Consider the following 27,595-nt stretch of genomic DNA (forward strand, 5'->3'; position numbering starts at 1 on the left):
TTATTTCTTTATTTCTCTTATTTCTACTCTATTTTTACACGCGGGTAACTAATAACAATGACTCTTCACGGACATTAAAAAGAAGAATATATATATATAAAATGTGTGATTACTTCTTATCTTTTCTCCCGTACAGTTGTGTGCGTGTGTTAAAGTTTTGAATGCACATGTCTGGTTTGTGTGAGCCAAGTAATACAAGAAGAGGCATCGAGCACAAAAGGCTAACTGAGGGTGAATCACATTTGCAATGCCATAGTTGGCATGTGAACCTTCACCCAAATGTACCTTATTTTCCAGTACATGACCTACTCAGAAAAGTACTGATTGAGATATAGATAATTCCTAATAATATGCGCCTCTTCTTGTATTACTTGGCTCACACAAACCAGACATGTGCATTCAAAACTTGTACTTACTACATACTACTCACCAAAAAAGGAATTGTCACTTTTATATATATATATATATAGTCAGACTCAAGTAAGAACACTATATCGATCTTTTGTGCATATAAAGTTTTTTGGACTCAAATAAATATAAATAAATTTTAATTATTTTTATTTTATTTAATAATATCATCTTAAAAATATCCTCCAATTAATTGAGATTTTATTACTAACAAATTATTTTTATTATTAAATTTAAATAAAGGACAGTTTATAAAAAAATTCTTAAATGTAATTAATAAAATTAAATTATATCAACTAACTTTCTTAATTACTACATTTAATATCCTACATTTACAATTTTGAGCTACTTTTTATAATTTATATTTTTTTTAGCGGAGGGTTAACAATATGGTTGAAACTTTTTAAAAATCATCATCCTGCATATCTTTCTGGATGGAATTGATTAACAATTTTGGGTAGATTTATGCTAAATAAAAAAAATCCTTAAATAATATTGAATACCCAACATTCCCATAACAAATATTAACAGATTGTAATCCACCTAAATGTACCATTCTACGAACTCAAATATCACATTTAATAATTACAACAAATGATAACACTCACACAAAGATATTTTTCTCTAAAAAAAAGTGATTTTGTTTTATTATTTATCTTCTCACACACTTTTTGCATATGTATCTTCTCTTCTATATTTAGAGTAAAGATTGTCATCAAGTATAATAAATATGTTCTATTGACTCTCATAAAAAAAAAAGTTCATATCTATGAACTTAGAATCAATGATAGAATGAGAGGAGGAAAGATTTGTGTACCGTATATGTTGTTCTTCCGATGAGAACAATGAGGAGGAGGAAATGGAGGAAGGAATTGAAGTATTCGGTAAACTAATACAATGTTTATTTTGGATAATTTCTATTGTGATAGACAAATCATGATTAATAATCAATATCATCGTTATTATTATGTTTGTTTTAAATGACCTTTTATATTAAATTTTAATTACTTTATGGTAAGAATCACAAACTTTCAATCATAAATTTAAATATTACAAAATATGCATGATAAAAAAATGTTAGAATAAGAAAATTTGAAATAGAAAATGATAAAAGCCAATATATACAAAAACAACTTTCAATACATTTATTTAAATAAGATTAATCTAGTAAAATATAATCTTTTACTTTGTATTTAAATCTTAGTGATAAAAAAAATTCAATTTCCACGATGCATTTTATCTTTTAACTTAAAACTCTACTAATATACAATATCCACCAAAATTAATATTTTTTTAATTAATTTCAATCAATTTCGAGATAATATCAAAATGAGATTGTCACATAGTGTGGCTATCACGCCTCATTGATTTTAGAGCTATATTCTGCTACAATTTTTTCCTGGAGGCTTCTACTTTCTCTGGGTTACAGTTCGTAAAAAAAAATCTTCCTATAATCTTTTATGTTATCGAATGAAAAGTAAATACATTTAAAAATTAAATTTATCACAGGAGGTATTATGAGAATTTTTAGGAGGATGGAATAGAAGGATTTAATTTTTTTAAAGACTAAATTAAGTTAATGATTTTTTTAAAGAATCGAACTAAGTATTTATTGAAATGGCTAAATGAATTGATTTTATATTTTATAATTTAATAAATAAAATCATATAAAAATTATTTATATTTTAAAACTAGTGTGCCATTGCTTTAAATTTAAGCAAATAATAGACGTACGTAACAAGCAATGAACCAAAGAAGCATTAGAAACTAGAAAGACAGCTTTCCCACTACCAAAGAAACAAGATTAAATAGCGCTCCAAACCTTCAAAGCCTAATGTACACTACGCATTGTGCAAAGCGCTTTTTCTATTAGTTTGTTTGCTGGATAGGAGGAACATTCCATTTCAATCCAACGCAATTTGGGAGCATATTACGCTCTAATGTGTTGGGTTGGGTCCATTTTCAACTGATGCACATGGAAAAAAGTCAATGAAGTCATGTGAGTATCTATCACTAATTCATCATCCCACTTCCCAGGCTTCACGCTTTTGCTCAGTCTAGATTCTGTCAAATCACACGCATAAAATTGGCTCCTCGTTAGTTGGCATTTTGAGTGATTTGTTAGATATGATACAATAATTAGTTTTAAGTTGTTATAATTTAAATTTAAATTATACATAATTTTGAATTTATTATTTTTATGAATTAAATATATATATATATATATATATATATATATTAATAATTAGATAGGTTTAATTGTAAAAAGTGTTTTTTTTATTTTTTTTCTATTTTACTAAATCAGTCTCCTTATTTTTTAATTCATTATCTGAGTTTTCAAAGAAAAAATTAAAAGCTTAGAACCTGATTATCACATGTTTCAATATAATTAATCATTTAAGAAATATTTATATGTTTAAAAAATATTAACTAAAATGATTTATTATTTATGTTATTTCTAATTTATCCTCATCAGGTAGTAAATTTTAAAAAATAAGAAGATTTCGATAGTAAATTATAAAATAGGAGAACTCTTTACAATTAAGCCAATTAGATATGAATAAAATTCTAATTATTCTATTTTTTATAGAACCAAAAGTTTAACAGTCAAATTGATGTGATCCTCCTTATATAACAACCAAAAAGTTCTGACTTCAAGAGGATAAATTATTTGGTAATTGACAGAAGTTAAATAAAGAAGAAGAAAAAATAGTCAAAATTATTTTGACCATAAACAACTAACTTTAAATTTTTAACTTTAAAAGTTTATATTTCTATGTAATACTTCCTTTTGCATTAATTTATTTTTCGACTAAAATACTCTTTTGTATTGGAAAAAAAATTGTATTGAAAAATTAGAAGAGATACAAATTTACATTTAAAACAGATTGTTAATAACTAAATTAACCACCTTATAAATCTTAATGAATTAGGAAAATGTTAACACACAATCCTCGCTGCGAGAACAGTGTAAACCCTTTGCACAATAATCTAGGGTGCTGTATTTCCTTTACCAATCTACTGTTTGAAAATGTATTGAACAGGTGAAAACAAACACACTGGTTGACTTGCATATAATGGAAACGCTAGATGTACAAGACTATTTTGATAGAAGCCTTCACTGTCCAAATTAAGCCCAAACGAGGGTATAATCAGAAAGGACATAAAAATATATAACAATGGAAGGCCATTAAACGCCTAAATGCTACATTTGAAACAACCGTCTGGCATGTGGTGTATGTTAATTTTCTCACATGATCTGGAAGTCCGTCAAAATGATCCAGACCAATTAATGATCAATTAATTATTCAGGGCACAACACGCCAAAACCCATTCTCTAGAAGGACTTTCAGGAAGGTCAAGAGTTGCGAGACAATAGAAGCAATGAAGCATATGTATTCATACAAGCTAAAATTAGACATTGTTCGTCTCAGAATGTTCCTTGAGCAGCTTACTTACATCACATCGCAACATATCTACATATTCCTGCACAGCCAAGAAAGTCAATTTTTTATGAGACTGAGCACAAATCATCAAGAAAAAAGCTAAGTGGTTTGCATTTAAAGGCAGTGCAACAAACAACTTTCAGCTCGCAAAGGACAAATAACATTAAAACGACTTACCCTGGCAAGACTCTCATTGCTGCACAACTCATCCAGAAGATCATTAGAAGTGCTTCCACTGCCAGATAGCTGGACAGCATTTTCAGCTACAGCACGGAAAATATCAGTAGAAGGACCCAGGTGCTCAATCCTCTCAGCCAGTGGTTGAAGGTCAAGCTGGAGAAGACAAGGAAAAAGTCACATTAGGACTACTGTTATAGCATTTCAGCTTAGAAAATAAAATATTAATATTGCTGAGGTATTCCCCAAGAAAAAAGAGCACACAAGTGTTTATTCTAAGAAGCAATCTATGTTCACTTACAGAAAGTTAGCTAGATCTTACTAATGTTTTTCATAGTCAAAAATATGTTGAACTACCATCATTCAGACAAGCGAGTCTCACTATAACAAAAAGTCAACTAATAAGTAATGCTTTGAGCACAAATTATAAGAACAAATTCAATGATACAGCATCAACTTGTCACAAAGATGCAACATGTTAATGATACTCCATGTATTCTCACTTTAAATTGCTGTCGAAGAGGAAACTAAAGCTCACCCCATAAATGGGAAAAAAATCTAATATATTATAGCCTCCATTAGGACTTCCATCTAGTGCCAAAATAAGTAGTCAAAAGAAAATATATGATTCTCAACAGTTCACAGAAATTACTAAACATGGAAGTGTAGTAGTACAGCCAATGACTTTCTTTTAGCAAATGGATACAAACCTGTAAACTTTGATTATCAGAATATTCATCTCTGTTAATTGTTCCATCACAGTAGGGTGCATGGGGTTCAGCTTCTTCAGCAGAGAATAGTGAGGAAGGATTTCCCCCACCAAGAGCTTGAGATACAATGGGCATCATCTGTTGAAACATCCTTGAAATGTCAATACCACCACCCTGCCCTCTTTCCATTCCAGCAAACATATTCCCCACATCCTGACTGCCAACCTGTTGGACAATTTGATTAACCGTGTTCATCATCTGTGGGCTCTGTGTGAACTGCTGCAACATATTCCTCAAGCCATCAGGTGAGTCAACTCCGGTTTGCTGAGAAACTCCTTCCAACAAACCATTCAAGGCAGGACTACGTAAAGCCTGAGACATTAAACCAGCCACATCAATTGGACGATCACTGGAGGGCAAGGACCGCTGGGATGGCCCATTAGCATTTCTTGAATTCAAACCAGATCCATGACTTGCAAGAGTTTGCAATATATGTTGACCATCTGTTCTGGTTTGCTGATTTTGATTGGCAGAAGAACTGGATGATCTATCATCAGCACCTTTACTTACAGGAGGTTGAAGTCTAGTTCTCCTCTGTTTTGGCATGCAAATTTGGGAAGGATAAGTCAAGAATATAGCTATTCAATGTGATTAAAAAAATGAAGATCAGAGATATAGAATTCCTAATTCCATGACAACCAAGGGTCTGTGCTAATGCACAAATGTGTTAATGTTCACAATACATTGCTGACAATGGATTAAAATACTATTTTGTCCCCAGAAAGATTTAGGGTCAGTCACATTAGTCATTAAAAGATGAAAATCAACTTTTCATCCCTTTAAGTTGAAAAGGTTTGGCCAATTTAGTACTTTTTCACATCAATTTAACCCTGAAAAGGACTAAATTGATCAACATTTTCAGGGACTAATGTGACTGTCCTCAAATCTTTCAGGGGCTAAACCGGTATATGCGCTAATAATGTGCCTGAAAGATTTGCTTTTTCTTTACTTTTGCTTTTTCTTTACAATATGTTGCTGCCTCCAAATGGCTTGTTTTCCACCATCGAAATACATGGTCATAACTTCATATATTACAATTTACAAGTAAATCAATATTGCCATTCCACACCCCTGGGAGTAAAATATCTAAAATATAATCAAATGTTTCCAGGCAAGCCCCCACACAAACAGTGGAGGGGGGATACTTTCACTTCCATCATGCGGATGATGCCAGGACAGATGCTTTATCTTCATAGTGTGGACAGCACGGTAAACATGTCCCTATCATGGCAAACTGTTGGTTTGAGAGATTTTTTTTGTTTTCACTTTCAAATACAAAAATGTCACCTTGTTTTTACTTTGTTTCCTGCTTTTAAAAATTTATATAACAGTGAAAACAATAAAGTTGCTTTCATTGTTTTCTAATACAAATCTTTGACAACAAAACAAAACGAGAACAAGGTGACATTTTTGTAATCAAAAATGAAAATGGATAACATTTTCTCAAACCAAATGGCCCCTAAAATTTTTGTTAATTTATATATAGCATCCCCACACATTAAATTTAATACAGCCTTACATTTGTTTCAAAATTAGCTTGTCAAATGAATGTTTTAAAATTGCTGCATATTAACATCCCATTATGCAAGCATAATGAAAAAATTCAGTTTTAAGCAGCAGCATGGCTAAGCAACATCAACAGGTTAATGCCTGCCAAAGGAATGGGTATATGGGATGCAAAGCAAAAAGCCAAAGGGACGCATCAAACTATATATACTAACATCTAATGAGGCATCTGATCAAACCAGTCATAAAACAACCAAATTCTAAATCTAAATGATTTCAGTTTCTAACTAATACAATATATATATATATATATATATATATATATATATATATATATATATATGTATGTATATTTCTCCAATTGCCAAGACACAAGCCTACGACGGCCTTACATGACACAATATCCAAATCCTAAGCCCTATAAGGTACTTGTGTTAATTTTAAAAAGATTTTCAAATTGATTACTTCGTAGCAATACATATTGGATAATATAACATGATGACATAGATAAAATATAGAGGGATGGTAGAATCTGGTAGAATCAGAAAGAAATAAACAAAGAGAGAGAGAGAGAGAGTAAAAGTTTGTGAAATTGTGAATTCTAATATTATTCCCAAATGGATTCAGTTACACTGTAGTTTATATAGACCTATGAGACTTGCAGAGCAACTAATACAAACTTGTAGAGCAAGCTTCTAATCAGTTAGTTGCCAGCTGTCAAAACCACACTCTAACTCACTTAACTGAGTACAATACTCACATAGGTGGTGCTGCAAAATCATGATGGAATATAACTTCAAAAGGCAAATATATGAATTTGAAGAGAATAAAAAGACTCATCCAGCAGCCTTTTAAATGAAAAATACCATTCCAAGTTCCAAAATTATAGCAAACAAGTCTATTTGCATTGCATGACACATCAATTGGGAAATTCAGGCTTCTAATTCACAAAATCATAACCGTAAGCTTACCTTGCGCTCTAAACCACCCACACCCAATCCTAGCGGAGCAGCTTTGGCAGGTTCAGTTACATTTTGTCTTTCACTTACAGCCGGAACATCTTGTTCTTTTTCTGGTTTTACTATTGTTTCTCCACTAGAACAACTTCGTAAATCTTGGTTGGAAGAACTTGAAACAAATTTGTCAACCAAAACATCTCTCTCATCATTACTAGAGGTTTGGACTGCCTTAGTTTGGAGCTAGTAGTGATTGAGAGGTAGATATTAGTCAATTAAAAACTACGCATGTAGGAGACAGATGTATCACCAAGTATGTGCAAAAGCCATTACCTTTTGTACTTCACTTTCAGAAGTGCAGCCAACTGAGGAAGCACTAGTAGCCCCAAAACCATTCATGTCCATGGTATCTCGCTGTTCATTTACTGTAGCAGGTCTTGATTCAGATCCAGAAGGCAAGTCCCTGCTGTTTGATTCCATTTGACCTGAATGGATACAAAAAAGTGGTTTGAAATTACATGCTAATGTATCAAGACTACATATAATGAAACAATAAATTGGTAATTACCAGATGGAACTGTGTTATCTCCATGCATATTACCAACAACGTTTCTAAGGCGAGAATTGATTTCTGCTAAAACAGATGACAATGAAGCTGAATCAGAAGGTGGCTGTGAAGTAGGAATACCAAACCCAGTTTGTGTGCTACTAGAGATTCCAACACCAGGAGGGTGTGATGGGATAGTTGCTGCTATGACATTTCTAACAGGTAATACCCGTGTTGAACCTGAATCACCAGAGCCAGGCTCATTACGGTGTTCACTTCTTGTCCCCTCTCCATTATTTGCCCCAGAACCAATGGCTGAAACAATAGGTGCAAGAGAGGTACCTGGTATGAAGCAAAATTAATAGAAGTAGAATATTTCATGCGTTGAAGTACAATTAGTTTTGTTTACCAGCATGTATATGAATGTTTACGTTCCTAGGAGCATTTCCAATACCAATGGTGCCTAAAGTTGCAGGAGTTGAGGGGGGAACTGGACCACCAAAGAGGGAGCTTGTCTGTAATGGAAAAGGCTGAAAATAGCACAACTTCATCAGAACCAGAAATAGTAAATGTAAACTATGAACAATCCACACATATACATTACACTGTCATCCAATCATGGATTGCCATCTATGATAAGATTATTGACTTCTGTAATAATTACTTTTAAGTCATATCTAGGGTGATTTTAAATTGGTTGACAGTGTTAAAAAACTCCATACTGACAGTGTATCTAAATTAAACTTATTATATATGTGGTGTCCAACATAAAATTTACTTTCGAATATGAAGAGTTTACAGAAGTTATCAATTTCTTTCAATCTTCAACCCTTTATCAACAATCTATCATTAAACCATGCTAATCATGTATAATTTACAGTTTCCAGTTCTGAAATATCAACAATGTATAGTTTATTGAACGTCAAACAACTTGATTGAAAGTTTAAAACATCAGCTAACGCTTAAATAATTAAACTTGGCATGAGGCATCACCATTAATGAAATCAGAATAGATCAAAATAGCTGACAAACCTGCACCATTATTGGATTTGGCCCTGATGGAGAGATGTAAACTGCTGGTCCAGTGTTAACAACAGATTCTGCCTGAAATTTGAAAGTGAACATGAATGATATGTTGACACAATGAAGTAAACCAAATCACCTAAGAAAAGAATGAAAACATACAGAAGACTGTCCCATACGCAGTGTCAACATTGTTCGGCCAAGTTCAAGTAGAAGTGCACCCAAATGCTGCATAGCAAGTCCTATTTGCACTGACTCTGATTGTATTTGATCCCTTACGCGCAGATCAGCAGAAGTTCCTTCTCTTTCCAAGCGCCCTGCAATATGCTAGAGTCGCAAATTACAAGTAAAACGTAATCAGATAAGATAAAGGAAGAAGATAGTAAGGCTAGTTCATTCTAACAAATCCTACAATGAAAGATGTACTTCATCATCATAACAACATTTTTGGCTTAAATAGAAGTAAGATTAATATATCGTTACATCTATATGGTTACGTCAAGGATGGACACTAAGATATCGAAGACTAGTGGTTTTTTAACAATAGAGTATGCAATGAATACATCTCTCAAATACAGAGTGCATGTTTGGATTACCGTTGTGAAGTGCAAACCTTCTAAAAGTATGTTCAGACTAAAAGATACAAAGGATGTCCATCTCCATACTTCAGCACCCTCCAATGGAAAAACAACAGTAATCCAAACATAGGTTAGTTGTCTTCATATCCAATCTGAAATGGATTTGACCAGTTATCCAAGATATATTAAGAGGGTTTAACTGACTGCATAATATGTGTTTGGGCATCCCTAAATTGATCAAATGACACAATGGATAAAATTGCATGTCTTTTCACAGTCCACCAAGACCAAGCCCTGCTAAGATTGGTAAATATCCCAACATCAAAGTAAAGGTTTAGTTAGAATCAACAAGGTTATTGCAGATAAAGGCCCTAGACTAGAAAGACTCCTCAATTATTTTCAGTCCACAAATAAAAAAATTTCACCACCAGCCTCTCAAATGAGCATACTCAAAATGCCAGTCATTTTAATGACATTTAAGTTCCTCCAAACACAAATACATAGTTCATTCATGCTTTTAAGGTACTAATTAAAAGAGTGATGAAATTTTATTTTGCCCAAAATTTAAATTATTTAGGATCATCCTATGCAACTTCCATCCATCCTTATTTTTTTAATAAATCTATATTTTATAGTTGCAGATAATAGAAAAATATTTTTATCATTAAGGGGAACATGGATATTAGTAAATGGGATGTGTTAATTACAGATAGTGCAGCAACAGCTTGACCACCAAGTAACCGTTCTGCGGAATGCAAGACAGTGCTTAATGCTTCAAGTGTTGGCAACCCTTGTGCATTAGAAGGCAATTCCGCTTGCTGATCTCCAGGGTTAGCGGATGAAAGATTTGATTGATAACCTGCATAAGCATTAAGCAAATATAAATATTTCAATTTTCTTTCAAATTAAAAATAAAAGGGCAAAAATTTCAACATCATCACCATTTTGTGTTAGTGTCTGTTCCATGCGATTCATAAACTCAGACAGTGTGTTCAATGAATCAGGAATTGGCTGAAATGATGGGGAAAGAAAGTAAGTTAAACAACATCGAGAATGTGTTAAATTTCCACAAGAAAAAAATAAGTATCCAAAAGAGAGGTCATGTTCCTACTGCATTGAGAGAAGGAATGGGTATGGCCCCTGCTGCCACAGGAATCTGAACAACATGAGAGACAGATTGAACTGTTGGGCCATGAAATGTCTGTCCAGATGGTGCCTGATTTCCTGCTGAGTTTTGATTTCCAGCATGCATTCCTTCAGTTTCATTCCATGGGTGAACCTGACCAAATAGATTGGGTCCCAGTTTAGATACACACACCAACCTATTTTAAAGGATATATATAGTGCATAATGCATGTAGCAAAACAACATATACTAACTTCGTAGTACATGAGTACAAGTCTGTGTTCTGTATCAATTCTATTCACAAATTAAATTGATGATAATAATTAAGAGAGTTTGACAATGCCATGTTAGTATTGCAAGGAAAAATAAATATCTATACATTCAATAAAAAAAAAATGAAGATTCTTTAATTTAAGATAAATAACCATTCATAAGATACTTGAGATTTGACACTATTAGGACAATAGAAAAATATTTGTACACTATGAAACACAAGCCACCTGAAATAGATACCACAACAAGTCATTGCTTCATGATCTAAAGGATGAAATTGAAAAAAGGCAAGCAAAAATAACTATGCAATGTTGCAAGGAGAATTCAAATAAGGAGAAATCTAAACAATAAAATGGATGTGAAATTAATTCAGTCCCTCATGGTTAAAAAAAAAATTAACAATGTACATACAATAGTCCAGTAAATCACACAAATGATAGAAAATATGACAATACATGATCATCTATTCAAGCAAAAATGGTACTAACTGAAGAAGTTTGTGTAGCATTAGGACCACTAAGTGTGCTCTGGCCACCGTTTCCAATAGAGTTTAAAACATGCCCAATAACCTGAAAACAAAGCACAGCAATACATAATGTTCCTTAGGCAATACAAATCATACCATTATTGCCAAGACCTACAAGAAAACAGAATAGAAAGAATGCATGATGTGAACTACATAAGATAGATACAAAGAACATGGTAACGAACCCGAGTGAGATCATGAACAATTCCTTCACCTTGTTCGCCCACATTAAATGTTCCAAGAACAACACTGTGTGAAATTTGCCCAACATGATTACGAGGAGCCCCTGAGCCTACATCATTTCCTTCCAAATAATTAAATTTATCATTAGCATAGGAAATACAACAGATGTCTGATAAGAAAATAATTAAAATCTGAAGGGAGAAGAAAAAAAAAAGACCATCATTGCAGCCTTAAGTTATACCTCGGTTACCACTTGTACCAGTTGACTCACCAGAACTCGTACCAGAAGCCTGCGACTGATTTGGTTGTCTTTCAACTAAATGCAATGTATGCCCATTCTCAACATCTTAAATGGTTAAGGATTTATAATATAAATAAATGAGTACCGCAGTCTGATTTGAAATACTAACTCATTTCACCATTTATGAAAAGTTCTGGTACAGGCCATAGCATTACCTTCAGTCCAGCAATCCAATTTTTAAAAGCTAAACCAATAATGGTGTTGAATAAAGAGAAGAAACTTAACATAAATAATGCTTTCACTTACAAGATAAAACAAATTATGTTAAAACTAAGAAAAAACTAGGTCCATTAAGCATTAAGCTGATGGGAAAAAATTACAATTTGAAGGATACAATACTCAGAAAGAGCGTGCTCATCCTTTAAGACTTTTCCTCTAAATATCAGCCGTTGCTGATTAACTGGAACACCAATTTCATTTGCAATTTTCTCTTTGAACAACGAGACGGGCATCTGAAATGATTTTGAAGACAAGTTTTAGGATTATACCCTAACCTACATATATTTACCTCAAACAGGACTCAAAACACAAGAATGTCAGGAATAGATATTATTGCTTACATTTTTGTCCACTTGAAAACTGTAGATGCGGGAATCTAGAGTCTTGATATTGAGCTGAACAGTTGAATCTGAACATTCTGCTGAAATGTTTCCAGTACTGGAGCCTTCATTGGAGGACTGACCCGCCATGCTGTTGGTTCAGCTGCAAAGTCTTGGACCAAGGAATTCAACAGAACTGACCCAGACAATAAGATACCAAAGTAGCTGCAAATGCAAAACAATGCAGATGTAGGGCCATAATAATCATTCAACGAGTGAAAGAGATTCATTGAGGCATCAGAAGAAAACCTAAAGCAGAACTTCCAAAGCATGTAGCAAATATTTCATATCGTATTCTACTATAACCATAAACAGGACTGAGCAGTAAAAACAGCACAATAACACACTATGCTTGTATGGCCAGTGGTGCAACATATCTAACACAACAGTGTGCAAAAAAAAAGATATGCAATGTAAAACCCGGTAACTCTTCATATTCAGTCATTAAATTGTAAAATCCAGTAAATAACAGGTTATCACTGTATTGCAAATATAAATATGAATATATGATTATACTATGCATCCTTTTATCCATCCAAACGACTCATAAAAAAGCTCAGTGTCATTGGACATATCAATAAGGTTTTTGGGCACTAGCAGATTTTGATGATACATTTATCCAAACATAAAAACATCTAGAAACCATCACAATAATGTTGACTGATGCATATGCAATCAAGACACGTCAATAAGGCTATGTTATATCAAATAAAAATAAGCGCAAACCAACACAGATACAAAAATTATTTGAGATTCGTTAAAGCAATTAGGCATGTAAAAAGCCTAAAAACTTGGTCAGATTTTGATAGTCAATTACAGTGGAAAACAACTATGAAATATTGAAACGAAATCGACACATGAATCGGGAGATTCTGAGTTATAATAAAAAGAGTAGCATACATGATTACATTAGGAATAGCATATGAAAGTGCGATTGAAACGAAATTGACACATGAATCGGGAGATTCTGAGTTATAATAAAAAGAGTAGCACACATGATTACATTAGGAATAGCATATGAAAGTGCGATTGAAGGTTGAAAAATAAATTGAGCACAGGGAACTAAAGTACCTAGATTGAATAGAGGAAGTTCGCGAGGCTAGTGTGAAGAAGAGAAAAAGAAATAGAAGAGGTGGTAAGATCTGCGTTTAGAAGATTCTAGAGAGCTTTGGGCGAAAAAGAAAAGAGCAGAGAGATTGGTTTAAAAAAAAAGTGCTCACCGTGACTCACCGGAAATGGAGATGAAGATGGATTGGATTTGGAGGGCATATGAATATGATCTTTGGAGAAGGGGACGATGCTACTGCTAGCTAATCAGTAATCACCAATGCATAAACACAACACATGCCTTCGTTCCAAAGTTTTCATTCCTCGTCATAGACTTAAAGAAGGGGCAACAAGTTCTCTACGAGTCTTCTGGACTGGACTGGCTACCCCCTCGGCCCATTCTGGCCCAGTTGCGGGCGGCCTTTCATTTAATAAATATTTCTAATAGATATAAATTATTTTATCTAATATTATTAATTTTTTTCTTATAAAACATATAATTTACTCAGTTATATTAATTTATATTTTTTATATCTTGGTATTTATAATTTTTTATTGTATTAATTTTTCATTTTTATATTCTAAAGATAAACTTATTATTTGTAAATGGACATTATTCTATTTTATTAAAGTTTAAACTTAAGTATTATACTATGATATATTTTATTAGACTTTTACGGATATTTTGAATGTTAAAAACTTGTACAATTATGTTTATTTTAGTTTTTATTGTTACAAAGTTATGTAATATATTATATTTATTTATAAACATATTATAAACTATTTAATTATTATTATTTTATTAATGTCCATTCAATCATGGTTTTAATTATTATTATTTTATTAATGTCCATTCAATCATGGTTTAATCATGGTAGAATCATTGGATCTTGATCCAATGTCTTGGTCGGTTTAATGATCAATTTAATTTTAAAAATATTAATATTTTGGTTATAGTTAACAAAATTAGTTTCAAACTAGAAAATTAGTTGAAAATTAAAAATTATTAAATTATAAGTATTTGAGATAACTATTGGTTGAAATGATTGAAAATTATAAAATAATAAAAATAAACATATTTATATGATATTTTTACATAAATTTTAATTTTATTTTATAGATAAAAATATATATTGAGGTGTTATATATAAGGCCTTATTAAGTTTTTGGTCTCTACAAAATAAAATGTTTTCTTAAAAGTGTTTTTATCTTCTTTTAGTCTTTTAAAATTTAAATATTTTTTTAATTTAATGTCTGTCAAAATACTTTTGAAATGAAATAATGAAGGATAAATAATCTCAAGACAATGAATCAAGATAGGATCAATATAATAATGAAATAATTCAACTTTCTTGTTTGTTGTTTTTTAGAAGAAAAAAAAAGTTATTTTATGGGTAAGTGAATATTTTAAAGCATATCATTAGTAATGTGAATCGATTGTTTTTTTTTCCAACGACATCAACACAAAAGAAAAAAGAAAACAGAACAGAAGAAAAAAAAATGTTAAAACAAAGTGTTTCCTCTTCTAGGTTTTTTTAGGCTATAAAGTAATTTTTTATTTTCCATAAAAAGTACATGATATAAATATAATTCATTTTAAAAAAATTAACATAAGTTAACACTGTTAGAGAAAGGAACGACAAATAAATGTTTTAAAAAGGAGGAGTGTATGTGTAATTAATATGAAACACAAGGGTTTCACTATAATCTACTTTAACTTAAAAGAATAAGGTTTTCATTCCCCTCACTTTTTTATTTATTTTCTCAGTTAGTGTTATATTTCATACATTACTCTTGCAATTAACAAAAGGATTTAAAATATTTCAATTATAGTGAGTAAAATACTTTTGAAGTTTCAAATTACAACGATATAAAATTAAATTAATTTTTAAAACCTTTTCATTTCTCTAGTAAACCAAACAAGAAAATGACTATTTCCCTTACCTTCCATTTAAATCATTCTCATCCCTTCCTCTCAACAAACATAATGTCTAATCAAGATCTCCTGTGTTCCTTTAGCTCCATTAAAATTCATCATCTTTTGTTCCTTCATTTGAAATAAAAATTTATTTTGTGAACCAAACAAGAAAATGTTGTTTTTCCTCACTTCATCAAAATCCATCTCCTCCCCCTTTATTAATCAAACAATATATCTAATAAAAATTCCTATCCTCTTTTTCATTAATATTTTTCTTCTCATTTTCACTCCTTTTGAACCAAACAATCCATACATCATCTCAAAGTATTCTCCTTTTATTTTTATCCATATATTAATTTTTTTTGTTTATCTCTTTCACTTTACTTTTTATTACAAAGCCAATGGATGTCATGAACAACAAATTCCTCCTTTTCCATCCACCGAAGATGTTACTATTACAAAATCAACAAAGAACTAAAATCAGATGCATCCTATCAAAATACAATTGTAATGTCAAGACGAGAATCTTTACTGTTGCAAAGACTCTGACACTACTGAGTCTATCTACAAAATAAATTTCATTGTAAAAAGGACCTTGCGACAAAGTAAATGAACAGTAATTTTACTGTTCTTGACTGAAGGGATCTTTGTCTTTTCCTTTCCGTTTTTCTATATAAAGGGTCTTTCGAGCTCAGTTGTACACACTCCAGAGACACTACAAAAATAAGTGAGAGAAATAGAAAGAAAAAAGTTTGTAATAGTGCTTTGTGCAATAATATCAAGCTTATTTTCAAATCTTCCCCCTCTTGATCTTTTTCGTCAATTTGTAAGTATAACATCCACCATGTCTGGCTAAATTCTCCGAAGGCACCCTCAAGGGGCGTTAGTTATCTTCATTTAGAAAATGCGAGTATAATTTAGAACCCATATATTTATTTTACTTTTGAATTTTTGTTTTGTTTTTCAAAAACTTAGAACAAAGGTGTGCCTTGATATCTGTTTTTGAAAAGTAATGGAAATCCTTTATGGTTAGGCTGGTGCTTGGAGGAAAATAAGATCATGGTAAGACCCTAAGAGTTTGGGTGGTAAGGATCTTGGCTTAGTAGTCAGAAAATCGATAAGGATCCCGTATTTGTATTTAAAAAAAAAAGTTTGACATCATCATATTTTATATTTTACTGAAATGAGATAACTTATAGTGTTCACTTAAAGCGTGTCCTCTATTCATCTAATTTAATTTTTTCTTCCACTTATGACTTACTCTTTATTTTTAACTATGTATTTTATTTATCTGTTATAATATAATATAAATTTAACTAGAGAGGTTTTGCCACCTTTCCTAATCTATATTATATTATCGTACTATCCTTACATACTATTATTTTTATTTGTTTGTTGTTTAAAAAATACAAGCGACTCGATATTTAATGAGACGCGGAAGTTTTTTTTTTTTTTTAAGTAAAATTTATATTAATGATATATTTTATATCAAATATTCAAATCACTACTTTGATATACCGGAAAAAAGTTCTTTTTTACTTTAAGAACTATAATTATAGTTCTTCTTCTTCAAACTTTTTTTTTAAAATTCTGGAAAAATAGTATATTTTAAAATACAAACATATTCAAATAAAAAATAAAAAAAATAAAAAAATCAATAAATTTTACAATTAAACCATCCCAGGATAATTGTTCGTTAGGACTTAGGAAGAGTTTTTCGATAAACATGGTTTCCCTCACCGTTTTTTCTTCTCCTGCTTTTCAGCCCTTCCAAAGAAAGGGTAAAAGATGAACATTCATGATTTATCCTTGTAAGGCGGTGACAAAAAATAATATAGAAAAGAAGATACCAACTAGAAGTGGAAACAAGGAAAAGCGGGTGGTGACTGTATAGTATAAAATAAAATTGTGCCCATAGAAATAGAATAGTGACAGACACACTCGTGAATCGTGATTTAGCATTTACCACACCAAAATCAATCTGCGGAGTCAGAAAGCCATGGATCCCTACAAGGTTTGCTCTTCTTTTCTTTTCTTTTCGGATTAGATTCGATTAAATTTCTCAACTTGCTTGTTATTTTGACTGTGTTTTGTTTTCCATTTAGAATCGGCCATCAAGCGCCTTCAATTCTCCCTTCTGGACTACAAATTCCGGTGCTCCCATCTGGAACAATAACTCATCGCTGACTGTTGGATCTAGAGGTATGGTATTTAATATTTTTCATTGAATTGAATTAGGTTAATTAATACTAGTATTGGGAATTGAATTGGGGCATGCAGGTCCAATTCTGCTGGAGGATTACCATCTGGTGGAGAAGCTTGCAAACTTTGACAGGGAACGGATCCCCGAACGTGTTGTCCACGCTCGTGGAGCTAGCGCAAAGGGTTTCTTTGAAGTCACGCATGACATTTCTCACCTCACATGTGCCGATTTCCTTCGAGCCCCTGGAGTTCAGACCCCCCTCATCGTCCGTTTCTCCACTGTTATCCACGAGCGTGGCAGCCCCGAAACCCTCAGGGATCCCAGAGGTTTTGCTGTCAAATTCTACACCAGAGAGGGTAACTTCGACCTTGTGGGAAACAACTTCCCTGTCTTCTTCGTCCGCGATGGCCTCAAGTTTCCTGACATGGTTCATGCCCTCAAACCCAACCCCAAGTCCCACATCCAGGAGAATTGGAGGATCCTCGATTTCTTCTCCCACCATCCCGAAAGCCTTCACATGTTCTCCTTCTTATTCGACGACGTTGGTATCCCTCAAGATTACAGGCATATGGATGGCTTCGGTGTCAACACCTACACCCTTATCAACAAGGCCGGCAAAGCACTCTATGTCAAATTTCATTGGAAGACCACCTCTGGCGAAAAGTCTCTTTTGGACGACGAGGCCATCAGGGTTGGAGGATCCAACCACAGTCATGCCACCCAGGACCTTTACGATTCAATTGCTGCTGGAAACTATCCTGAGTGGAAACTCTACATCCAAACATTGGATCCCGAAAACGAAGACAGGCTTGACTTTGACCCCCTTGATGTTACTAAGACCTGGCCCGAGGACGTTTTGCCCCTCCAGCCTGTTGGCCGCATGGTCTTGAATAAGAACATTGATAACTTCTTTGCCGAGAATGAACAACTTGCATTTTGCCCTGCCATTATTGTACCTGGTGTATACTACTCCGATGATAAATTGCTTCAAACTCGCGTATTCTCCTATGCTGATACCCAGAGACACAGACTTGGACCAAATTATCTGCAGCTTCCTGCTAATGCCCCTAAGTGTGCCCATCACAACAATCACCATGATGGTTTCATGAATTTCATGCACAGGGATGAAGAGGTAAATTATTCCCCTATACTGTCTAGATTAATTAAGAAGCTGGTTAATTGACTAACTTATGCGTTAGTTGTATAATCACTGACTGCTACTGGTTTATAGGTCAATTACTTCCCTTCAAGGTATGATCCTGTCCGTCATGCGGAAAAGGTCCCCGTTCCTCCTCGTATCCTAGGTGGGAAGCGTGAAAAGGTTAGTTTTGATCGATTTCTTAGTGTCCAAGATATAAAATATTTGTTTGATCATTTCACTTTCTGTAGATGGCAATGAGTATTACACGGAGCCAGAAAATATCTTTATTAGGCATGCTCTTCTTTTTTTTTTTTTGCTCAGCAAGGCATGCTCTTCTTAATGTAATAAATAATGTTGCGTAGCAAATACAATGAAAATTTGATCTTACAAGTGAGGAAACAAATTAGAACCAATACGTTGGTATGTTAAATACCTATCAATTGTTGTTAATAAAGCAAAGGCCTAAATTAGTTTAAATGTTAAGACTGTGTTTAATAATTACGTTTCTATACAACAAATTATTTTAGAAAAATGCTTATAAAACTGTTAAAAGACACTTTAATTAGTGAAGAAATGTGACTTATTGCAGTGCATGATTGAGAAGGAGAACAACTTCAAGCAACCTGGGGAGAGATACCGATCCTGGCCCTCTGACAGGTTCCTTTCATAAATTACAGATATGAATTGATCAATATGAGATATTTTTGTCATTGTCTAAAGATGGGGTATCCTTTGCTGTTTTCTGATTTCTCCAGGCAAGAAAGGTTTGTCCGCCGATGGGTTGATGCTTTGTCTGACCCACGTGTCACCCATGAAATCCGTAGCATCTGGATATCATACTGGTCTCAGGTGAGTTTTTCACATATATACGCTATTTACCACTGTAAGCTATTGAAGAAATTCATGTATTCATAAGAGAAGATCTGTTTCTGTATTATGACTATCGTATTGTACAGCAAAAGCTTACAAGTTATTATAGAGGTGACTAAAAGACTAACTAAAATTCTAGCTCAAAACAGCATAATACCATTGATTATTATTACATATTAAGCTGAATTACTCAACTTCTCCAATAACTATGGGCTCAAGAGCTCCCTTGACACATTTCATTTGACAATAGTCATGGGACATTAGAGAGAGTGTAATGGTTTGATCCTCAGCTTTCTTGTCCCCTTCCCAGTACCCATACCCCTTCCTCTTCTCCCTTGACCCATTGTGGACACTCACACGTAGGGACCACTCCAGTGGTAGGTCCCTTGAACTAAAAAAATAGTTATAGACTGTCTATAGGCTCAAACCATAAAAAGTGAATCTGCATTTGGGTGCTAATTAATGTGATTTTCATGGATGGTATTGCTACGCAGGCTGATCGTTCTCTTGGACAAAAGATAGCATCTCACCTGAACTTGAAGCCAAGTATCTAAGATTGGTGGTGGAAACCCTAGCTTCTAAGAGATGCAGATGTAGGAACAAGTGAGAAGTTTGTGGCACAGTATTAATTTGAAAGGACTGGTCCTTTTATTACAGTATTGCTATATTGTATATTGCTTATTTCATGAACTCAACTTCTTGACTTGTCCACTTAATACTATATGTCCATTGTGATAAGGATGAGGATCTGGACAGTTCCATGATTCTCTGTTTACTTGGGCTTACTCTTCATTTATATTTCAAATAAATTTTATAATGTCAGTTATGATAGTCATCGCTGACTGAAGGAGAATTTTGGCCCAGTGGTTAGAAGTGCTGCCGTGTGACTAGAAACAGATAACAGGTTTGGGTAGCCGAATCTCTCTTCACTTCCACAACTTTTCTTACCGAAAATCTAGATTTTAAGCCTCGTGTATAAATTAAAAAAAAACCTTTGTCGCTATAGCTAATATTATTATGTTGTGGATATTTTATATTTCTATGAACAGAATCACCTTTCACAAAAAAAAAAATTACAATTAGATAATTATAAATAATAGTATTGAGAAAAATAATAAAAATGACAAAGTATAATATTTAATGTATGAGAGTGATGTACTAGACTGAGAAAGAGAATATTAATTAATCAAGGATATAAGACTCCAATCTAATATATAAAAATTGATAATTAAATTGGTAAATTATAAGATCATATTATTACATAAAAATATTAAAATTCATATATTATTTTTTTTCTTGGAGAGGGGTTTGGCCTTACTTCTTGTTGTGTATATATGTGGGATAAGAATTAATTAGTTTATTTTCACTGTTGCTGTGACTGAATAAATTTTATGTACAGCAATAGTGCTTTGACTTCCAAAAGAGCAATTTGGAGGGAGGATTTGCATAATCAACTCCATTTTGTCATCTTTTTTCTTTATTTTTTCTGCTTCAAAATGCCAAAGGAAGTATGGAGGAAAGTAGTAGGAATTCAAAGAAAATTTTTATGGGGGTGGTGATGATGAAAATAAAAAAATAGCATGGGTGAGATGAGAAAATATTTGTAAAAGTAAGGAGGGTGAACTTGAAGTGAAAAATTTGAATTTATTCAATGATGACTCGGGCAAAGAGGAAATGGAACTTATTTCATCAAAAGGATAGTTTGTGGAGTCAAGTTGTTACTTCTAAGTATGGGGGTATGGGGGTTGGCATGGTCTAATGGGAAATAGTGCTTTATCTTGTGAATCTCATTGGTGGAAGGATTTGGAGAAACTTTGTGGGAGTGAGGTGGACAATCCATGGTTTGAAGAGAATACTGTATGGAAGATTGGAAGAGGAGACAAGTGTAGATTTTGGAAAGATGTATGGGTTAATGGAAATAGTTTAGCAAACTTATTTCCGAGATTGTACCTAATCTCGGAGCAAAAAGAGGAGCTTATAGAAGTTATGGGATGTTGGAGGGGGCCTTTTGAGTGGGAAAGTGGCCTTATTCAACAAGTAAAAGCTCTGGTGGAGACTATCTTAGTAAACAAAGACGAATCAGATTACTGGAAGTGGTCAAGATGCGGTTAGCAGTGATATTTTCTCAACAATATGGAGTATAAAGATACCAAACAGAACTGCCTTCATGGTGTGGAGATCATTAAGAAATCGCTTCCCAACAAAGGATAATCTTTTGCAACCTAACATTTTGGCGGAAAATTCTGATCTATCATGTTGTTTGTGTTATGAGGGAAGGGAGTCAGTGAATCATTTATTTATTTCTTGTAAGGTGGCTAGCCCATTATGACGACATTGCTATGCTTGGTTATCACCTGAATTTGTGGTGGTGCAACATGGAAAATCTGGAAGGGTATTTCTGGCAGACAGCAGGTATTGCTAGGAGCAGAGAGGAACGCGAAATCGGCAGATATCATATGGGTGTGCATTGATACAATGTATTTGAAAGAAAATTAATAACATAATTTTCAAGCAGGTGGGGGTTGTCGTGCAATCCATGATTAAGGAGGTCAAATTCGTTTCATGGTCTTGGTTACCTAATAAATATGCAGATTTCAGTTTTTTGCAATGGGCATGTAACCCGGAGGCGTGTATCATTGGATGCTGAACTAAGAAATATTTTTGGTTGAACACATTCACATCATCCTTACATATAGCTAATAATTTTTTTATAATTAATGATAATAATAATAATCCAACGAGTAAAAAGAATTAACATTTAAAACAAAAAATCAAAACCCATAATTTTCTTTCCAATATTTTTCTTCTGTTAGACTGTAATTAATTTTGTTGAAAAATATTTTATTTTAATTTGTATTAGTCTATTTTAAAATATTACGTTGGTGATATTAAATGAATCAATTTTATTATTTTTAAATATTTGATAATTTTTATTTTTTTTGTTTTAAGTTTCTGTGATATACGTATTTTTTTAGTTTTAATTTTTATATAATATATTTAATTTATTTTGAGTTAATTTTGGAAGAAATAAATTGTTGGGAATTAATGCCATGTTTGATAAAGAAGAGAGGAATATGATGAATGAAAATAAAAGAGACAAGTATAAATAAATAAGAAATAAAAAAAATTTGGAAGGCAAATGAATTTTATTAATAGGAAGAGGCCTGAGCTGAACTGAGGTCACATGTGATGAGGAGCATACAATGATAAGGACCTTCACAGGTCAAGAAGAAGAGGAGAAAAATACATAAGGCATGATTACATCATAAAAATAAAGGTGAAATAGCACAATAGGTCTCATAAATATTTTAAAATTATTTCTATTCTAATCTTCTTTATAAAACAAAGCAAATATAATTTCCATATCTCCTTTTTTTTTCAATTTCTTCTTTATCAAACAAATTAAAGGCTAAAAGCAAATTATTCACATGTTAGTATGTTACAAATATAAAAACCAAAAAAAAGTATATTATAGGGATTAAAACAAAATAACAAAACTAAAATAGAATATATTTTTTTTCACAAAAATCATTTAAAAAAGATTACATATTTAATTCTAGTTGCTATTTGTTTCAGTTTCTGATCGTGGTTGGCTGCGCACACCATGCCTGATGATTTCAGAAACTCTTTCAGAGGCCAAGTACTCCAGTGCCACAACAATATCACCAATGGACGGACGAAGATTCGGTTGCTCCTGGAGGCACATTGCCGTAATAGCAATTGCATTGTGCAAACAACGTAAGGGGTAGTTTCCTTCCAAACGAGGATCAACGATATGCGAAAGCTTTCTCCGGTCACTCAAGAATGGGCGAGACTGGAATCACAAGACACAAAATTTTAAGAAATAGAAAGAGAGGTATTGGCATATATGCTAATTAACTAATTAAAATGTGCCATGTAAGAAAGGAAGCATTTACCGACGTACCCATGCAACCAAGCTTTGCTCGCGGGGTCTTCTATTGACATCCATTGCCTTCCGTCCAGTGATCAACTCTAGCAAGACGACACCAAAGCTGTAGATATCAGATTTAAGAGTTAATTTGCCACTCATGGCATACTCGGGGGCACAGTAGCCATATGTTCCCATGACTCTGGTGGAAACATGGGTATTGTCTCCAACAGGTCCTAGTTTAGCAAGCCCAAAATCAGACAGTTTCGGTTTTAAATTATAGTCTAATAAGATGTTGGCAGATTTCAAGTCCCGATAGATAACAGGTGGATTCGCTTCACAATGGAGATACTGGAGACCTCGGGCAGCCCCCACAGCAATGTTCAGTCGAGTTTTCCAACTTAGTGCTTCTTTGTTAGGGTTAGGATCTGAAATACGCACATATATTGATTAATAGCTTATTCACATGCATGCAGCATGGTTCTAAATTACCATGATATATACATGACATGTATATATAATGTTTTGAATGAATGAATAATATTTGATTCCATACCGAAGAGATGGTTTTCGAGGCTACCCATAGGCATGTATTCATAAACCAAAAGCCTTTGATCTCCATGGGTGCAGTAGCCAATCAATTTGACAAGATTGGAATGGTGAAGGAGGCTTAACATAAGAACCTCGGTGACAAATTCCCGATTACCTTGGTGACTTTCACCATCAAGACGTAATTGTTTTATAGCAACAAGTTGGCTTCCTAGTGTAGCAGAAAGACGACCCTTGTAAACCTTTCCAAAACCTCCTTCCCCAATCAAATTCACTTCCTTAAAACCACTCGCTGCCGATGCAAGCTCCCGAAAACTGAAACTCGTCGCTGAGGCTTTCTTGTTGCCTTTATTTGACGACCCTAAACCTAAATTATCAACAACAAGGCCCACATCCTTCCCACGAGAACGAGAAGTACAAAAGCAGCTCATCTCCCTAATCCCTATTCCTCCTCACAATTCAATCAACCTTTCTCCTCCATTAAAAACTAATCAAATACAAGCTGTCTTTTTAAACCTGCTCTTTACGCTATATCTGGAACACCTAATTTAGCCGCATGCCAAGTGCAACAGACTAACTATATCCGTATAATTACCACCTTTATGTAACTGCTTTCTCCTTTCTTTAAGCTAACCTCTTACATCTCTATCTCTAAATTGAGATTTTTCATCAAGCATATCAAATTTTTACATATAATTTTAAAATTATTTCATATTTTACCAATTAACTTTATTTTGACATATACTATATATGCTTCTCAATATATAATTAAGAAAATATCCTCTACAGTGTTATATATCAATAAAGGTTTAATTTATCTAAAACTTAACATACTTAATCATTAATATATATAATATAATATAACTATTAAATTTATTAGAAAAAATTATTGAGTAAATTAATTTTCCAAGACTTAGAACATGTTTGTTTCCTGTTATTCTTGAAACTAATTTTTTGTTTTCATAAAAAAAATACTTTTTAAATAAAAATAGTTTTTGAAAATTCTATTAATTAAAAAATAATACTTTTTTCAGTTTTTAAAATAAAAATCAAATTAAAGTATTTTAAAGATGTTTTAGTTTTCTAATTTATATTTTTGTTTACTCATATTTTTGTTAAGACCCTTAATCAGTGAAAACAATTTATATAGAAAAAAAATACCTAATAAAATTATAATTATCACATTATATATCATAGATATGAAATTAAAGACATAGATATTATAATCAAGTATAATGTGCTAAAAAGGAAATGAAATGTCCAAGTAAATAAAACATAAAAGTACCTAATGAGTTAAAAAGAGAATTAGACATAAGAAAAAAAAATTATCCAATAAAACTGAAAATTGAGAATAACATGTTCACATTATAAAAATAGAAAGTAAAAGGTATATACTATTAATATTTTTTCAATGTTAGGGAGTGCTCGCATATGCACCCGTCAATCGTACTTGGACCAGCCATTGTGTCGCTACGCACTATCTAAAAAATATTTTATAGAACAATTTCTAAGAAAGCGAATAACACAATCAAATGTGCGTATACTTTTATAATTTGAATTTTAATAAAAAAATTAAGAAAAACTAATTACAGTACCCACTGTGATTACGTTGGATTTTACACGTTGCAATATTTTATTTTAATTTCTATTTATATAGATATTAGATCAAAATAATTATATTAACGTATTAAAAAAAGTAATTATAATGAATAAAATCTACTGTAATTTATTTTTTTATGATTGCAATATATATATATATATATATAAAATTATATATATTTTAAAAAAAATATCATTACAGTGAGTAAAATCCTCTCTAATAAAAAACGTCGATATAGTGGGTAAAGTTGTCTGTAATTAGAGTGGGGTTAGTTTTACCATTATAATTACTTTATTTTTATTATACTATAAAAACATTTATATGTATTGTATATAAGAATTATATGGATTAAAATTATTTACCTACGTATATGTAAATATAAGACAATAGAATGGAAGTTATATAATAATTTTAAAAAATACAGTTACAGTAGGTTAAACTCACTATAAGTAATTCTGTATTACTAATAGAAAGATCAAGATAATGTCTTTGTCCATCAAAAATTAATATTTCCTATTTCACAGATAGTCGCAGAAATGCTCATTTTGAGGACAAAACTCATTGTAATTCTTCATTATTATTAACAGAAAAATCGTCTATAATATACTAACTGACAAACTCATTATAATTTATCTGTATTACTGACAATTTTATAGTCCCCTATAAAAAAAACCCCACTGTAGTATTATTCTTAGAATAAGTATATTTCTTCCTTTCTCTCTATATCTAAATAAACACAACAGTTAAAGTAAGACACACACAAGACATACTAAATGAGAAAAGTTTCATTTATTTTTTGGAAAGAAAAGCCTCATTTTCTGTGAGATTATAAGAAAATCATAAATACTTCCTAGCCTATTGGATCTTAGCATAAATGGTAATTAATGATTAAACACAAAATTTTATAAGGAGAAAAGCATGTTTAACCGAAACAGAATATGGTTTGAATAGGGAAAGGAAAGCCATAATAGAAGATGATGGTAGTTAGTTAATTATACAAGTCCAAGTGGAGGGATTGTGATAGTGCAAGATGAGTGCTAACTGGTAATCATAATAACATTACTTGGGGTTGGGTTGAAGAAAGCACAGGATGATGTGTGTAAAAGGTGGTGACATCGGGTTGGTTTAAGTGAGCATCGAGGTGAAATCTTGTGGGGAGATCTGGATTATTAGCCAGAAAAAGGCGGCCATAAGCGACCAAATGGGCAGCACCAGTGGATATGGCTTCATTTCGATCCCTCAGTCCTATCCTAGCCACCAGCCACAATAAAAGTCCCGTCTTTGAAGGCCTTCCTAATTGGTGCTAGTGATGCCGTACATGTGGTTTCATCAAAGTCCTTCTTGTGGAATTATGTTACCATCCTTGGCTCAATCAAGTGAATATAGAGAATGCCCAGTTGACTCAATGACTGAGCTATGTGAATGCCCAATATATGCTTGAGGGTCAGAGTCTCCACAATCATTGTAATCAGCGAAAGGAGACAGCCTAATCCCAGCGTCGTCATCTCTGCCGTTTACTTTGTCCTTTAGGAACTGATCCAGCAAGTACCCGTTTGCTCCATGTGTATCTCTATTCCGTCAAAACCTGCATGGCAGAAACGTCCTTCATTATTAACATCACATATTTATATGTGTATATAATATAGTATCATACCCGCTTCCATGGCATGGTCAAGGTCAAGGTATCACAAAAACAAGCAGTTATGCAGCACGCATGGTCAAGGTCAAGGGTATATATACGTGTGAGATAGATTAAAACTTCCCATCTTGTATGGGTTGAGTAGGGGTATCGCCTCTCTTTCATCCATTTTTTTTGCTTTCTTCTTTGGAGTTGCTGTTCGTGTTCGTATTCGCCACACTCAATTGACTCCCATGAAGTGTCTTGCCATATTATAGTATTTTATTAGTCTTAAACATATTAAATACTCCTTTTGCGCCAAGCTGTCGTTGATGCTTACCT

The 27,595-nt window shown here is 32.7% G+C and overlaps 3 protein-coding genes and 1 pseudogene across 10 annotated transcripts; 1 reads left to right on the plus strand and 3 right to left on the minus strand.

Moving 5' to 3' along the window:
- Positions 1-3,455: 3,455 nt before the first annotated feature.
- On the minus strand, positions 3,456-13,791 carry LOC100783611 (ubiquitin-like domain-containing protein CIP73). Of its 8 annotated transcripts, none has more exons than XM_026126545.2 (19): positions 13,649-13,770; positions 13,490-13,517; positions 12,380-12,583; positions 12,154-12,271; positions 11,760-11,864; positions 11,521-11,639; positions 11,298-11,378; positions 10,523-10,690; positions 10,353-10,422; positions 10,119-10,270; positions 8,996-9,160; positions 8,843-8,914; positions 8,220-8,340; positions 7,832-8,152; positions 7,597-7,748; positions 7,279-7,506; positions 4,742-5,335; positions 4,032-4,187; positions 3,456-3,894 (listed from the first exon to the last, which is right to left on the minus strand). In XM_026126545.2, the coding sequence occupies exons 3-19, from the start codon at positions 12,506-12,508 to the stop codon at positions 3,823-3,825; spliced, it is 2,823 nt and encodes a 940-aa protein (XP_025982330.1). In that variant the 5' UTR covers positions 12,509-12,583; positions 13,490-13,517; positions 13,649-13,770; the 3' UTR covers positions 3,456-3,822. The 8 variants fall into 8 exon arrangements, with proteins under 8 accessions (XP_025982330.1, XP_040867489.1, XP_014625299.1 ...); XM_041011555.1 differs by having other exon boundaries at positions 11,521-11,627; positions 13,639-13,770; XM_014769813.3 differs by having other exon boundaries at positions 13,639-13,770.
- Positions 13,792-17,345: 3,554 nt separating this feature from the next.
- Positions 17,346-20,450, plus strand: CAT1 (catalase). Its single transcript, NM_001250627.1, has 7 exons — positions 17,346-17,397; positions 17,489-17,585; positions 17,664-18,718; positions 18,818-18,907; positions 19,317-19,384; positions 19,483-19,576; positions 20,092-20,450. The coding sequence occupies exons 1-7, from the start codon at positions 17,383-17,385 to the stop codon at positions 20,149-20,151; spliced, it is 1,479 nt and encodes a 492-aa protein (NP_001237556.1). The 5' UTR covers positions 17,346-17,382; the 3' UTR covers positions 20,152-20,450.
- Positions 20,451-22,590: 2,140 nt separating this feature from the next.
- Positions 22,591-24,582, minus strand: LOC100794722 (probable serine/threonine-protein kinase PBL21). The gene is made up of 3 exons (XM_003549431.4): positions 24,043-24,582; positions 23,523-23,914; positions 22,591-23,411 (listed from the first exon to the last, which is right to left on the minus strand). The coding sequence occupies exons 1-3, from the start codon at positions 24,464-24,466 to the stop codon at positions 23,154-23,156; spliced, it is 1,074 nt and encodes a 357-aa protein (XP_003549479.1). The 5' UTR covers positions 24,467-24,582; the 3' UTR covers positions 22,591-23,153.
- A 1,887-nt stretch (positions 24,583-26,469) lies between these two features.
- On the minus strand, positions 26,470-27,299 carry LOC112997708 (12-oxophytodienoate reductase 2-like; annotated as a pseudogene).
- Positions 27,300-27,595: the final 296 nt, after the last annotated feature.

This window comes from Glycine max, chromosome 17, assembly GCF_000004515.6.
Source record: "Glycine max cultivar Williams 82 chromosome 17, Glycine_max_v4.0, whole genome shotgun sequence".
Classification (NCBI taxonomy): Eukaryota; Viridiplantae; Streptophyta; class Magnoliopsida; order Fabales; family Fabaceae; genus Glycine; species Glycine max.